Raw genomic sequence first — 15,103 nt, 5'->3', positions numbered from 1 at the left:
GCAAAATGTTAGAGTGCAGAGTCCTCGAGTTGCAAGAATGGTATCGTGTTGTTTTAGATATTCCAGAAAGAAGATAGATGAACCATCAGAAACAAATCAAAAGATTCTGTTTGACTCCCCCTTTCCTAGTTCTACTTTTTTCTTTCATTGCTTTCCCATGTTGCCGTTCTTCCAAACACAAAAACAAGAATGCTTTTTCGTATGGTAGGTTGGATTGGAACATAGGCTGGAACAGTACTTTATAAAGCAAGTAACCCAACTATGTACATATGAAATCACAGATTAGTTCACATCAAAGAGGCCATTCTTGAGTAAAGAGGGTTTCAATTTCTCCACAATTATTCACTTAGTAAAGTGATATATTTCATGTGCAGAGAGGAGTCCATGATAAGAACATTTGACACAACAGCAACCTTTTATCTCTTCAGAGGATCAGACGAGTAACCATCTTAAGCACTCGTTTGTCCACATCAAAGAGGCCATTCTTGTTATAAAAGCATACACCCGAGACAAAGAATGCAAATGAACTAGCAAGGAATAACGCAAGAATGGTAAAGAAACTGCAGACAAATAATTAGACACCCGGTAAGGCCTCTTTCTACAGCTCATGCTAATTACAGATCCAAGATTGTATTTAAGACTAAAGACCTCGTTCACTTCAAAGTAAAATAAGTTGGACTTGGTTCCAATTTTTAATATGGATATCTTGACAATCATAAAATTTTCATCAGGCCTTCACTGGAGCAAACTCAGAGAGATGAAGTACATTGAATTATGTCACCTACTTTTAACCATCGGCGTAACCCGAGGAAGTTAATTACTTTAGTTTCTGGTAGAGGGAACAACTCATCTGAAACAAGAACCCAGACATAGTTGCACAGAAACTTGTAATTTTCCTGGGCTACTGTTAATTGATCTTACTCCTCCAACTTTAATCATTGACTTCTGGCTACTCAACAAGAACTTCATGGTAGTCAGTCAGAGATTTAGACTAAAGCAAATTAGTCTAGTGTGCCCTTCAACACTAATTACTAATACAAACAGAAGTTACTTCTTTTTCTATTTATCGAAAACTACATGAAGTTTAAGACACCCAACAAATTCAGTTTAGCAAAAAGACCATTTATTCTCCAGTGAAGAGAAGCTGCCAACCATCTCAAGAGTGCCTCGAGTAAAGAAGCAGAGACCTGCTAAACTGACATGAAACAATGCAAAAAAACTGTTTCACAAATTCATCAGTTGCACAGATGAGATTACTTGCTAGAGCGAAAGATATGCAACGATTAAACAGCATATAAAGACAGCTTCTATGAAAAAAAATCCAAATTTCATTCCAACGTCACAGATTATTACAGTCTGATATGCTTCCTGAGGAAGACACAAAACTAGTTTCCTTCATACAAACAGCTCCAAAAACATAATTTTCGACAAAAGAAAAAAAAAATACAGAGGCCATATTACAGTCTGCAAAAGTGCTACATCCTATGCACTTGTGGAAGGTCTACAATCACAGCATACAGAACACTATTTCCTTCTTTTGTCTATAAAAGAAAGGTCAAGGTTTATGTACTCCAAAACAATGTACCTGACACGAGATAAAATGTCAGCCAAATTGCAAGAAAGAACTTCACAAAAAAGAGATTTACTTTACTGAGGTAAACCTAGACAAGTCACCATGGTAAATGTTCTTCTTCTCTGATCATTCATTTTCCTGGTTCTTGTCAACTGTATTTGCCTGGACTACTAGTTCAACATCAGGTCGAGAAGCCTTATCAATAGTTTCATCTCCAACACATGCATTATCTGATGAGTTATTCTTTCTATTATCTTCATTTTCTTGAGTAGGATTAAATTCTTCATTTCCTTTCTCCACTTTCTGCTTCTCCTGTACAGATTCAATATCCCCATCATTCACTTTCTCTTCCTTCGCGTTCACATCTCCATCTACTTCTTCTTCCATGTGTTGTTCAATGAATTCCACATTATTTTCATCAGCAAAATGGGACTCTCCACGGCTTCCACTTTCCTCAGAATAATTCTCCACTACCTCCTCATTAATATCCTCATATCCACAACCCTGCCTCTCAAGATTTTGCAATCTCCTCTTCAAGTCACCAAACTCTCTCTCCATCAAGAACAACCTCTCCTTCAAAATCAAATTCTCTTCCTCCAACTGAGCAATGTGCGAATCCTGATCATCTACACGGTTCTCCAAAACATTGCTATTATTCGGGTAAATCATCTCGAACCTGCTCAAATCATGATCCAATCGCCTTTCCACCTCCACATGTTCTTCCACATCGCTCTCACTTGATCCTCCTCCCTCCTCATCCTCCTCTTCCTCATGTACTTCCATATCATGTCCTGATGATCTCAATCTAATCAAACCATTCATCGATCCATACCCATCAACCCCCCATTCCTCCTTTGCCATATCCACCAGTACCTCCCTCGAGGGAGAAAATTCTGGGGTCGGCAACACTGCCGGAGTCACGGGACAAGGAGATACCAACGAGGCAATTCCACCACTCTTCTTTGCCCTAATAATATAGGATGACGTGTTCCGGGGAGCAAAAGGAGCACCCTTGTTACTACTATTATTATGATAAAATTTCTTCTTAGGGAAAAATCTCTTAGCTTTTAATCTATTCTGATATTGCAACTCATTAAGCGTTGGTGGGTTATATCCACCAAATCCTCCAACATTTCCAATATTTCCAGCACCAGTCATATATCCAGTAGTAGCCATCAAAGACTTCTCTTTTCTCCTACCACTATCCACCGTCCTCCTGTCATTCTTATTGACCTTTTTACCCTTCCAATTACTCCTAGGTCCTAAGTTTTTCGACTGTTCTCCTCTGGCAACAAATCCCGGACCTTTCATTACATTAGGATTTTGAAAGTTCATCTGTTCAGCTCCCATTGCCGGCGGCCACATCCCATAGCTCCGATTCATCATTGGTGGTGGTTGTTGTTGCATCTGTGAATGAAACTGAGGTTTATCAGAGTAATGCTATACATTTGGCCATGAAAAGAAAAAAAAAAAAAAGAGTAGTTTTTGTTTTCAAAATGAAAAATGAGTTATTTGGAAATTGGAGTTGTTTTTTGGATTTTTGTGAGTGATTTTGAATGAAAAGTAAAAATAACTTGTTGGTGTTCTTCAAATTCCAGAATTCAACTCCGGAAAAAAGTACTCCCTCTATCTCAGTTTATGTGGCACATTTTCCTTTTTAGTCTGTCCGAAAAATAATATAACTTTTCCATAATTAGAAACAACTTTAACTTTAAAATTCCCCTTTTACTCCTAATGAAATAATTTATAGCCAGCACAAATGTATAAAGCTTTGTTTTAGACCACAAATTTCAAAAATCTCCCTATCTTTGTTAAACTTATGGCTTACTCAAACGATGCCACATAAATTGGGACAGAGCAAGTAAAAAAATGGGAAATTTTCAAAAATATACAATATCATACAACATTATACCTTGGGAAATCATTATATATAATGTATCAACCTTGTATAAATGGTGTTTATACACAAAAACTTACTGCCTCCGTCCAATTTATGTGGCACCATTTGACTTGACACGAAATTTAAAAAAGAAAAGAAATAGCGTAAAGTTAAATTGTTTCTAAATATAGAAATGTAGCATTATTTTTGTTTTTGTTTTTGGGACAGACTAAAAAGAAAATAGTATCACATAAATTGGGCCAGAGAGAAGGAGTACTAAACATGGTAACAAACTCACAATAGGGGCTAAAGCGTGTAAATTTCATGGCCAAACGGCCACTTAATAAAATTCTTCATTATAGACCTAAACGATGTCGTATTAACACACTATAAATATTATTTTTAAATTATCAAAATTAATTTAACAAATTACCTGATGTTGTTGAATATGTGGATTCATATTCATCATCATTTGTTGTTGTTGTTGTTGTTGATTCAACATTGGTAATTGATCCTTCATAATCAAAACCCTAACCCTACAAAATTCAAATTATTAAAAAAAAAAATTAATACCAAAAACCTCACAGATCCACAAAAATTTCAAATTGAAATTAAAAAAAAAATGAAAAAAAATCTAAATCTGTACCTTTCAGAATTATTGATTAATTACCAAAAAAAAATATATATATATAGACAGATTCAAATGTTTTTTTTTTCTAATCGAATTGTTGATTTAACCGAACAAATTAAGAATTCTTCAAGCGAATTTTGAGGATTAATATTTTGCAATTATTCTTTGATTAAAGAACTTTTTTTGTTTGCAGAATTTTAATGATAAAGTGAAGAGATGGATTTGTTGTAGGGTGAGAGGGTTATATATAGGAAGCGAAGGAGGTAATGGACGGTTAAGATTGTTTTGGTGATAGAGGAAGAGCTGGATGGATGACACGTGGTGATAGAAATAGAAACCGACACTGTTTTGTTTGTTGAATTACAGAATTGCCATTGTGAGTTTTTTTTTTTTTTAATTGCAGGAGGAGTCCATCTAGATATACATATGACAAATGAGTTCAAGGAAGTTTCACAAATTGCTTTATATACCTTCATTATGGTAAACTTCTTTTATTACAAAGGGAGTCCATATATATGTGTGTGTGTGTGTGAGAGAGAGAGAGAGAGAGAGATAAATGACTTAATAAGTTTCACAATTTGCTTAATGTACCTTCATTATGTTATTGTTTTTGGTTTCACGTGTTGTCTGGTATCAGCTTTGAGATCTGACTAATCCGAACTTGCGCCGCAAAATCTCATTTTTAATAAAGTGCTCTCTATCAAAAGTAATTTCATATTCAAGTTATAAACTCGAGATATCATATTAGGATGAATATAGGATGAAAGAATATTCATCACTTTATCACAGCTTTTTTTGACAGTTTCTTTATGGTAATTATCTCTCTCTAGCCAAAATTATTGTTACTTTTACTATTTTGGGTGTCGAACAAACTTACAAAGTGATCTTTGACTAGTATTTTGATAAAGTTTATTGTCATTTACGAGAGAAATTGTCATTAGCGTACCTTTTGCTTAAATTCTACATATCTAATGTTGATCTATTGAGACAGGTGAACTAATCTACTTAATTATCCACTCTACGTCCACAATTTTTTTTTTTTGGCCTTGCTCCTATTAGATTATTGATGGTTCACCATTTTAACCTTTTTTCATTACACTAACTTACAGCTGAAGATACCAACTAAATTAGGATAAAAACAGTGCCAAAAGTTTTTTCTTGTACCAAAAGGCCAAGTTCAATAAGGTCCATTTAATAGTTGAAATTTGTAAAGGAATAATTACGGCCAATATCCATAAGTGATCTAGTTTATCAAAATTAGCCCAACAATCCACTTTTTACCCTAAATATTTCTTCACCAATCTAGTTTGCAGCCAGACCACCACTTCATACCTTTCTCTCTCATAGCTCGCCTCTCTTCTCTCTTCCTTCTCTTCATGCTACACCATTCAGCCACACAAAATCACCATAAACAGAAGAACCACCAAATCGAAACTCATATTGTTCTTTGAAATCCAGTTGTTTCAATCAATTAGAATTGACCAAAAATGTTAGAATTTGAACCATATACGCTAGACAATTTTTTTAGGTTTTCAGATCAGAAGTTGAAAAATGCAATTGGGTTCTAATTTTGCTTCATTTTTGTCTTTCATTTAATATTTGAAGTTTCTAGCATAACTAGGTGAAAATATGTTGGTGTCAAAGTGGATTTTGTTAGTCCTCGAGGGAGATGCATATATCTTGTATAAAAATATATAAAAGGTGTATATATGCACCATTATACACTGTTATACATTATATATATATCTTTTATACAATGCTTATACAACTTTCTAGAATACAAGGTAGCATAAATACACTGTGTAACAATATATAAGAAGTGTATATGCACCTTTATACGATATTATATTCATACACTATATATATGTATATTTATACATTGTATATAGATGTGGCTTGGTGATGGATTTATAATTGGTTCTTTATCTCCTCTTCTCTATTTGGATTTTTCTTTTTCCCCTTGTTATTCGAAATTTTTCACATTAATTATTGTAAGTCGTGAAGGTGAATTATGGTGTTTTCTGGTGATTGTTGGGTAGACCTTTCCTTTTCTTTTTATTGCAGATTGGGGTTATTGCTTCGGTGGTGTTGTCCTGCTGGAGATGCTTGGCTAAGGTGGTGGTAAACTAGATGCCTGACATGTACATCTCTGTTATTTCCCCATTTGTAGACTTTATCAACATAGTCAATTACTGTTTGCGCGAATATCCTTTTATTCCTCAAATATATGATAAAGTTCTCTATCTAACCATTACACGTTCTTAATCCCAACTATTTTGCATGAATTGTGTATCTCCTGTTCTCATCGATTCAGACAAATATCTTTGCTAATATTAAAAGATTATTCTAAACCCAACGGCTGTGTGCTAGAGAGTACATAGCAAATCCAGATTGGAATTTTTAGTCAAAAATGATCATAGCCACCAACATCGGATGGATTTCAAAATAGTAGAACTCGTAACAATTACTCAAATTATTTCCCGTAGAAAAGAACATATGTACCTTGTTTTCTGGCACAAACCATTTCTCACAAGAGGGAAAATCATTAGAATATTTCTCAATTAGGAAAAGATCAGACAGAATGCAAACAATCCACATAAAACTTCCAGCAGTCCTGTCAGCAGGTTGTGTCAACAACAACCCAGTGTAATCCCAGGTCTGAAGAGGGTAGTGTACACAGACTTACCCCTACCATGGGAGGTAGAGTGGAGGTTTCCGGTAGAACCTCCGGTTGCGTCAATGATTCAAATAGATATATTAGATATATATACAAACAATAAATCCAATTTCATTTTTTACGAGAAGGAAAACAGAAGATTCTTGTAAAGTTTTTTTTTTCCCAATCAACTGATTGACAAAATCTAGTGGCAAAGTTGACACATCTCTTCCATTGAGTGTAACAGTAGATTGAACACATTTGGCAGAAAAAGTCAGCTACTCATGTAAGTGCAAATAATCAGTGGCAGCTCAAAATATAAGTGCAATTATAGTGAGGGAGCATATACAGTGCCTAGTCAAAATTATAATGAATAGACTACACCTAAAATAGCCATTATCGAATACTCATTCATCTGGTATAGCTCAACATATCCGAAAACTATACATTGACAGATTTACAACATAGATAAACGAGGAAAAGACTCGGCTCAATAATTACTAATAACAGAAAGTTCTCTACCAAAAACTCCTAAAAAAGATACAACAATATGAACTGAACTACTTTTCTCTGTACAAGATCAGAGGAAGGTAAAGAGATTATAAACCAGTGTTCGGATTGTTTCCAGCAAGGATGAGAGATATCTCCAGCCCTCGACTGAATGCTTGGTTGAACATAAGCCGGGTTTGAAATGTTGAAATGAAGGGGAACCAAGAAAATAGTGCGATTGGGATGAAAATGAGCATCCCCATACCCGCATCATACAAACGAGCAACTGAACGGAAAGACTTCCAAACACCTATTTTCTTGACTAGGGGCTTCCATGCTGCAGCAATCTGTCGAACGACGAAACATGCACTTACAGGAAATTAATACAGCACGGAAGGGATAAAGAAAGATGTGCAAAATCAAAGACAAGATCTGTAATCAAGGTATAATGTCGTAGTTTCGTTGAACATTGGTATATTGTTCACAACTTGGCAGGGGAACTCGAATTTATCCTACTTTTAACTTTTATCCTTCGCGAGAGTACAGGATGGTCATACTGCAATCCGTAGTGATGTCAAAGCTACAAAAAAACCATATTCCACAAAAGCCTAGACTTTTCTAGTCTACTTCAAAACATTTCCACCAAGAAAGAAGAAAATAATATACTATGCTCTACGCTTTGACAAAATACACAGGCTTTAGATTTTGCACTTTGTTTGATTATTTGTATTTAGAGAAATTCTAAATACAGAAAAGGGCCAAAATTACCCCTGAACTTTGGGAAATAGTTCATCCATACCCTTCGTTATACTTTAGGGCCAATTATACCCTTACCGTTATACTATGGGGTCAATTATACCCTTATGTCTAACAGCTGCCACGTGGCATCATCTCAGCCCTTAAAAATTATTTTCCCCTCAAATAATTTTTTACCCACTAAAATAACCCAATCCGACCCGATTTTTTTTTTCCAGCCAAAGTGATACAGAACCAACCCATTACCCCTTGGCTGGAAAAAAAAAATCGGGTCGGGTTGGGTTATTTTAGTGGGTAAAAAGTTATTTGAGGGGAAAATAATTTTGAAGGGCTGGGATGATGCCACGTGGCAGCTGTTAGACATAAGGGTATAATTGACCCCATAGTATAACGATAAGGGTATAATTGGCCCTAAAGTATAACAAAGGGTATGGATGAACTATATCCCATTAATTTTGGCCCTTTTCCGTTCTAAATATCAGGGAACTTTTCTATCTTTTTATAATAAGTATATTGCGCAAAATGTTATCAATGTAATTATGGTACCAACCGTACCATAAGACATGTAATATATGCAAGAAGCAAAAAAAAAAAAAAAAAAAAAAAAAAAAAATGCAAGAAGCAAGAGAAGACTGGATTTTGGGGAAAAGAGGACTTACTGAGAGAATTCCCCAGCCAGTGGGTATGAATGCTAAGATGCATGCAAAAACATCCGTCACAGTAAGTTCCGTCAATACAATAGCAGCAGCTAAACCAGCAAGGGCAAGCAAAAACGATAGGCCTTGGACAAAACGCAACACCAACTGGAAATTAACTGATATTTTTTGGCTGAAAGTGAACACCTGTGGCATCCCAAAATAATGGTTCTCGTTTTAACATCGTCAGACACAATTTGATAAAACTAAAAACATGTAACAAAACTTGGTTCAAACCTTGAAGAGAAGTAAAATGACAGCAAATGCAACCCATGAAAAACCATACACCTGACAACAATAAAGCCACAAGGACCAGCAGTCAGCAATCAGTCAATAGACAGTTACTGATAGTCATATCAAAATTGATTGTACATGAAGACGGCAATGAGAGCAAACGTGGCACAGAGTAACATCAAGAACCAGGTTTTCTCCGGCTCGGCCTCTCATTACTATGACTTCTAATGAAACGTATGTGGTTCACAGTTGAATCTATATACTTTATATAGATACATATCTTGTGCTTAATTAGATTGTAAGAGCTAATAACGAACTTCGTTCCCTCATCAATGATTGAGTGGTAGTGAAACTTACTTCCACACAACATCAACTTCATTTTATTTTTTGAGAAAGACAACATCAAACTTTATGAGCAGAAACTTTGGGTAACAATGATTTGGGTTCTTCAGACACGTGGTAGATGAAAATTCTACCTGTGTATACTGAACATTTTACAATTTGATGACAACTAGGCCTTTCAAAAATAGATAATGGTTAGAATAAGCTGGATCCATCAGTAAAGCAGGTATGCTTCAAAAGATGGTCCCCAAAAACACTTACCTAGTCTTGTAATTCCAAATTAAGGCAAGACAGGAAGGTATTAAGGAATTTTTTTAACAAAGACGAATATAAATTAGGAAAAGAGTAACAGTAATACCGTCAAAGATGTATTTGTTCCCTGAGCATCTAACTTGTAGACAATGCCATATTGGAATATAAAAAATCGTAAGCTAAGAATGGTCTCCATCACCCTCCCTCCAAAGGTTCGAATATGAGCCTGTCAAACAACACAAAGGTGACATCAAATTCCTTTAGAAAAATATGAGTGATATCAGGAATTGCCAATAGACCAAAGCAGCTACACATCAACAGGTAAGGAAAGAAGCATTAATGTACTCATCACGCAATGAAGAAATTATAAAGAAGAATTCAAAGAATCACATGTCTCAAGCACATGTACCTATATTTCTTAAGCATTGTCAGTATTCCCACATCTAATTTTGATAATTTATATGCAGGGTCAAAAGCAAGAAAGACGGACATAAATATAATCACAAAGGGGGCAAATCAATCCAGTGTAATTAAGTTTGCCTATAAGTAGGAAAAGCAAAAAATAGAAAATGAAAAACAAGAGTAACGACACAAGTCCACCCCCTTTTGGACTTCTTACAATCAGTTGTTTACCTTCATACTTTCACCAACTCATAAAAAACCAATATAAATTCTAGAAATATGCTTTAGAAGCATTTGGGATGAATTAATGAAGGCATTATGACAGCTAAATCGGTCATCAGTTGAATTTCAGACACCCACAGGGACATGACATAGGTGGCAAAGACCTATTTAAAGCATCTACATCAGCAGTTTAGTATAAAACTAAACTATCTATTAGGCTCAGAGAATTGATTACCCCAATTTTATTATTCATTAGAAAATTGACGGAGAACAATAGTGAAGGTCAATAACTATTCATATCAAAGTATAGTTCATACCAGTTCTTCATCCCACCAGGCTTCCCAACTTTCTTCCCCTTTAACACCAATTCCACCTCTATAAAGGAGCCAGTTGGTCCAGTCACGGAAGTCCTCTACCGTCCTATAGAGTAAGACAACAATGATGACAAGAAACAAGCAACAATATATGGAACTCCAAACATAATAAAGCATTACTTACTTCTGCCATTCAAATCCTGCTGGGTTAAACAAATATGGAGCAAAAAGCCAAGAAACAGCCAAGAACCAGCTGCTAACAGTGAGAAGTATGTAGGATAAAGCACCACCCTCGTTGTATCCGTAAGCAGCATATACCACCAATAGAAGTACAATTTCCATGCTGAAGGACAAAGATTCGTAAAACTAATTGATATTCCATAAGGACAGAAAAGAGCTACGACAAAAGATGACCACATAGAAGTGTGCAGATGTGCGCATATGCACTCATACCAACACACATACAGAAGAGAGAGGGAGAGAGATACCCCTTAACGAAATGACTGCGGGAGTAGAGCCTATAATTCTCCGTAAACTTGATGTGTTTAACGACAAATCCCCTACCGGTTGCATGATACTGTTATAAAATAAAGTTCACTGATTAGTTTTACACCAAGAAATAAGAATATTTGAGGAGGGAGGAGGAGGGGACCTACTTTCGCACCACCATGGAGGATAGTCCGACCAAAGTAATGTGTCCTGGTGCCCAGGGAGAACGTGAAAAAAACAGTGCAGAGTTGAAACTGCATAGTGACAAAACCGACAACAGCCTACAGCGACAAGAATGATCCCAGTCAGAGCAGAGAATGGACAGGCAGTTAGAGGCCATGAAGAGAAACATAGAATACTAGATTTGAAATGTAAAAGACCAAAACTAAAAAGTAGCACTGAATTCTCCATAGATATCAGTGGTGTTCTCCATGATTTTATATTGAACTATTGCAAAACCTTTTAGCAAAAGACCTGTTTGTTTAGCTCTTCAAGAAGTTTTTCTTTTTAATTTTAAAACTCTTATGTGAAGAAGTGGTTTTGAGGGTGTTTTTCAAGAGAAGTTCTTTCCACTCACAAAACACTTAGAGATCTTCAAAAGCACTACAGCTACCAAAACACATTTTCTTTTTAAATAAACCATTTTTAGAAAAGAAAAAAATTGAAGTTGTCAAAACAATATATCTTTGAGAGAATATCGCTGGATCGATTTGTGGGGATAAGATAAAAGCAGAAGGAAACTAGGAAGGTAAAGTAGGTGCAGCAAAAAAGGAGATTATTTCAAAACGCAAGATAAGAAGCTAAAAAGGCAAAAAGATAAGCATCAATTCTTCCAGGATATAAGGAAAATACTCAATGATTACTGAAACAAATCTTTTAGCATTTCAAGAAATTGCCCAATTATTAGTCCATCATGAACTCATTTGGTAAAGTAATGGAGCTTCTTTAGGCATAACAGATCCAACTATGGCACAAGGACTTAAGAAACATACCCTTAGGAAACCTTGTTCCAGAATGAAACCCAGAATCATAGGAACCGCTGCAAAGATACCAATCTGAAAAAGGAATTGTGCATTGAGAGCAGCGCTAAGAGCATCATTCTGTAATATATCAGCTCTATCCTGAATACTTGCACCAACACCAGATAATGCCTGAAAAAGAAAATGGCAGATTCAGAAAGAAACAGGCCACAAATATTAAATACAGATAGTTCTTGAGTAGACTAACAAAAGGTTCAAACGAATAGCACGTAAAGAAAAAGATCAACAAGTCAAAAAGGCGTGAATGGAAGATCCACCCAGTGAAACTGAAGTGTGACCCCCCCCCCCCCCCCCCCTTCTCTCAAACCCCCCAAGAATCCACAATTTTGAAGAACAAGTTTATTTGCTCCAGAATTATCAAATGCTAACTGCACCATGAGAATAAACACTAGTGCAAATAAATAAGTCGACTAAATGAATAAATCTTGACTTACCTTGAAAGATAAAACTGTGTAACCCTATCTATAATAGCTTAAACATCTGGAGTTATAACGTGTACCATAAGTACCTAAAAGTTAAAACTTGTCGGTACTTACCAGATATGCCTTGCCATAGAGAAAAGCGTAAAGACTAAGCACTGTCAACTGCACAAAAGTTAAAAGGATCTGTCAGAATTATCATCATATACCTGGAGGTGATAGCTGCAACAAGCATATATATATATATATAAAAGTGCAACCCAGAATGAACCTCATGCAATAAACTCCAAGAGATCATAAGTAACAACAGCGACTTATAGCATTAGAATGTGAAGTGGTACCATTGTGCAGAAGTAGTATCCGACAGTTGTAAAGTAGAATGATAACATTCTGAAGAAATCAAACAGCTGCCCAAGCCTGTAAACATCTCTACTTAGAACTTGTTCACCATTACCACCAGCAACTTTGCCTTCAAACAGTGCAATCTGATTGAGTCCGACATCTCGCCCCTTGCCGACCTGCATGGTCTTAGTTTAGGCACTGCAATCATATGTATTCAAAGACAGAACCGCTGGAAAAAAGTTACCTGGATGTACTCATGGTGAGTAATATTTCCCTGCCGTAGAGTTGAATTAAACCCTGCATTTATACTTGAAAACTGAGTATTTAAAGAATTTAAGTTCATTTACTGTTTGGCTGCTAATTTTGAGATGTGCTTTTTGGCCAATCTTTCCAAATAGTATCTGAAAAATTTATTATGAGGGACTTTAATCAAGTTCTTCAAATTAAACAAATAGAGAAAGCAGGTTTATGCGCCTTTGGTCGTAGATGGATTATCGACAATGCATAAGGTTATTTTTGTTTGTACTATGGCATAATTTTCTAAGAGTAAATTTTTGGTAAAAAACTCATTTGTTCTGGAAATTTTTAAAGCAGCTTATGATCATGCTTTCAAGGAAAAGCTACACTTCAGTTTCTTCCACACAACAGAAATCAATCTACTGCTACTCGAAAGATATCATTTTTTCAGAAACTTGTCCAGACATCTTAACTCGTCAAAGTAAATATCTTTTCTTATAAAAGAAATAAAAGCACTTCTAGTTTCACAAAATCTTAGTTAAACAGACTATTACTCAATAGTCATGATACAATAAAAGCTAAGCTCATAACGAGGACATTGCATAACTTTTTATACACGCAGCAGATTATTAGGTCACTGACTTTTTCATGTCAGTAGCAGGTTGTAGATTTTAGAGAAATGAACTAGAAGTACAGGATGCAGTCTAAATTGAAGAAGACACCAGGGGATATGCTAGCAGCAGAGAAAAATCATTTGAACCTATAGTCTATAGTAATGTATATTAATCTAGGGGATATCCTCTTATATGAGAAAGCTTCTAACCAAGTGGATGTAAAATGGAGACGCGAAGCACGCATGCTGGTGCAGTGCTAGGGAGCAAACTGGTTACCTGCATAGATGTCTTCGCTGATATTAATCACACGTGAGGCTTTGCTGATACCACCTCGAGTAAGATGGAAAACTCTGTCAAAGACGTCTGGATGTCCATAGTGCATACGAACTCTGAAGAATTTCATAATCTGTCACAAAATGAATCCATTTGCAATAAAAATATCATAGTAAAATATGTGCACTCACTTCAAAGGATTTGCCAGAACGCGCTGGCCCATTGTCACAAAGCTACCTTCTTGGTTAGACATGAAGGATGCCAACGAAGAAACACTGAAACACAGAAACCCATATGAGACGACTGTTTAAGAAATACAGACATAAGAATATTCATTGGGTCCAAAATTACCTGCCAGTGAACACATGCTCCCTAACACCAAGAATTGTCGGAGGATGAATGCCATAATCACGGAAAAACTCCTCAAGAAGATTTCTCACCTTCAGAGCCTCTTCAAAATAATTATCCTGTGGTGGATCAAGACAAAGTGATAGGTTGAGGTAAGATGGAGTATATCAACAGAAATGGAGTCACACATATTCTGTTATTGGGGATATGAATACGTAATTCGCCTCTGACAATCAATGATGAAAGGTTTGTTTGTTTATCCGTGATTCATAAAACCTATAAAGGCTAAGAGCAGCAACTCAAAAAACATAATGAATAAGAAAAAGAATGAAGAGAAAAGAAGGATCGCTTGCAAGTATGCAACATCTCAGTATCGATGTGCAATCAAGTTGCAAAAGAAAATAAAATAAAACAAAACTATAACACTAACAAAATAGTACGAATGAAAAAATTAAGCGAGAATATCATAAGGACAAATAACAAGATAGAGGGACTATATGGAGGTGATACTAAAAGCTGATCCCATAAATACATGCATAAAATAAAGATGTTATTATAACAATGAATTATTCAAATAGTCAACAGAAAAGATAAATTTTCTTATTGGAGCTGTAAAGAGTAATTAGAAGCGACTGAACTCAAGTAAATACAAAACACCTGGATGAAGATAGTTGGGATCAGCTAGAATCCTCATTAATAAATAAAAGGATAAAAAAATAACTGGTCCAAGGTGCTGAAGTAGGAGAATATGGATTGGGTAAAGGGGAAGGAGGACCGATTGGGGGCACACTAGATGACCAAAAATGGGATATGGAGAGGTGAGCAGACGGAAGATCAGAGACCCCTCAGAGAGAGAAGCTTAAACACTCAGATTGTGTCCAAGATGCTTATACCCC

At 35.8% G+C, this 15,103-nt stretch overlaps 2 protein-coding genes across 2 annotated transcripts in view; both read right to left on the bottom strand.

Annotated features, from left to right (window-relative positions):
* Positions 1–1,305: 1,305 nt before the first annotated feature.
* LOC132626010 (uncharacterized) lies at positions 1,306–4,307 on the bottom strand. The gene is made up of 3 exons (XM_060340713.1): positions 4,099–4,307; positions 3,886–3,988; positions 1,306–2,980 (listed from the first exon to the last, which is right to left on the bottom strand). Exons 2-3 carry the CDS (start codon positions 3,970–3,972, stop codon positions 1,700–1,702), a joined length of 1,368 nt encoding a protein of 455 aa, XP_060196696.1. The 5' UTR covers positions 3,973–3,988; positions 4,099–4,307; the 3' UTR covers positions 1,306–1,699.
* A 2,723-nt stretch (positions 4,308–7,030) lies between these two features.
* LOC132626008 (callose synthase 9) overlaps positions 7,031–15,103 on the bottom strand; it is a 40,753-nt gene continuing 32,680 nt past the window's right edge. The window contains exons 38-52 of the mRNA XM_060340710.1: positions 14,211–14,326; positions 14,051–14,134; positions 13,863–13,975; positions 12,980–13,032; positions 12,735–12,911; positions 12,511–12,558; positions 11,927–12,085; positions 11,102–11,215; positions 10,934–11,022; positions 10,630–10,788; positions 10,449–10,551; positions 9,614–9,733; positions 8,917–8,967; positions 8,644–8,826; positions 7,031–7,575 (exon numbers count right to left, since the gene is read on the bottom strand). Of these exons, the coding sequence (XP_060196693.1) occupies positions 7,339–7,575; positions 8,644–8,826; positions 8,917–8,967; positions 9,614–9,733; positions 10,449–10,551; positions 10,630–10,788; positions 10,934–11,022; positions 11,102–11,215; positions 11,927–12,085; positions 12,511–12,558; positions 12,735–12,911; positions 12,980–13,032; positions 13,863–13,975; positions 14,051–14,134; positions 14,211–14,326 (1,806 nt within the window). The 3' untranslated portion in view covers positions 7,031–7,338. The remainder of the gene's footprint in view (positions 7,576–8,643; positions 8,827–8,916; positions 8,968–9,613; positions 9,734–10,448; positions 10,552–10,629; positions 10,789–10,933; positions 11,023–11,101; positions 11,216–11,926; positions 12,086–12,510; positions 12,559–12,734; positions 12,912–12,979; positions 13,033–13,862; positions 13,976–14,050; positions 14,135–14,210; positions 14,327–15,103) is intronic.

This window comes from Lycium barbarum, chromosome 2, assembly GCF_019175385.1.
Source record: "Lycium barbarum isolate Lr01 chromosome 2, ASM1917538v2, whole genome shotgun sequence".
NCBI lineage: Eukaryota > Viridiplantae > Streptophyta > Magnoliopsida > Solanales > Solanaceae > Lycium > Lycium barbarum.
The sequence above is the reverse complement of the archived record's forward strand: the minus strand, read 5'-3'. Positions and strand labels throughout refer to the sequence as shown.

What these genes read in the sequence shown, in the direction of transcription:
- LOC132626010 (XM_060340713.1), bottom strand. Translation starts at nt 3,972, where the DNA reads ATGAAGGATCAATTACCAATGTTGAATCAACAACAACAACAACAACAA. An exon ending in CACATATTCAACAACATCAG is followed by an intron (nt 2,981 to 3,885) that starts GTAATTTGTTAA and finishes TTTCATTCACAG; the next exon opens with ATGCAACAACAACCACCACC.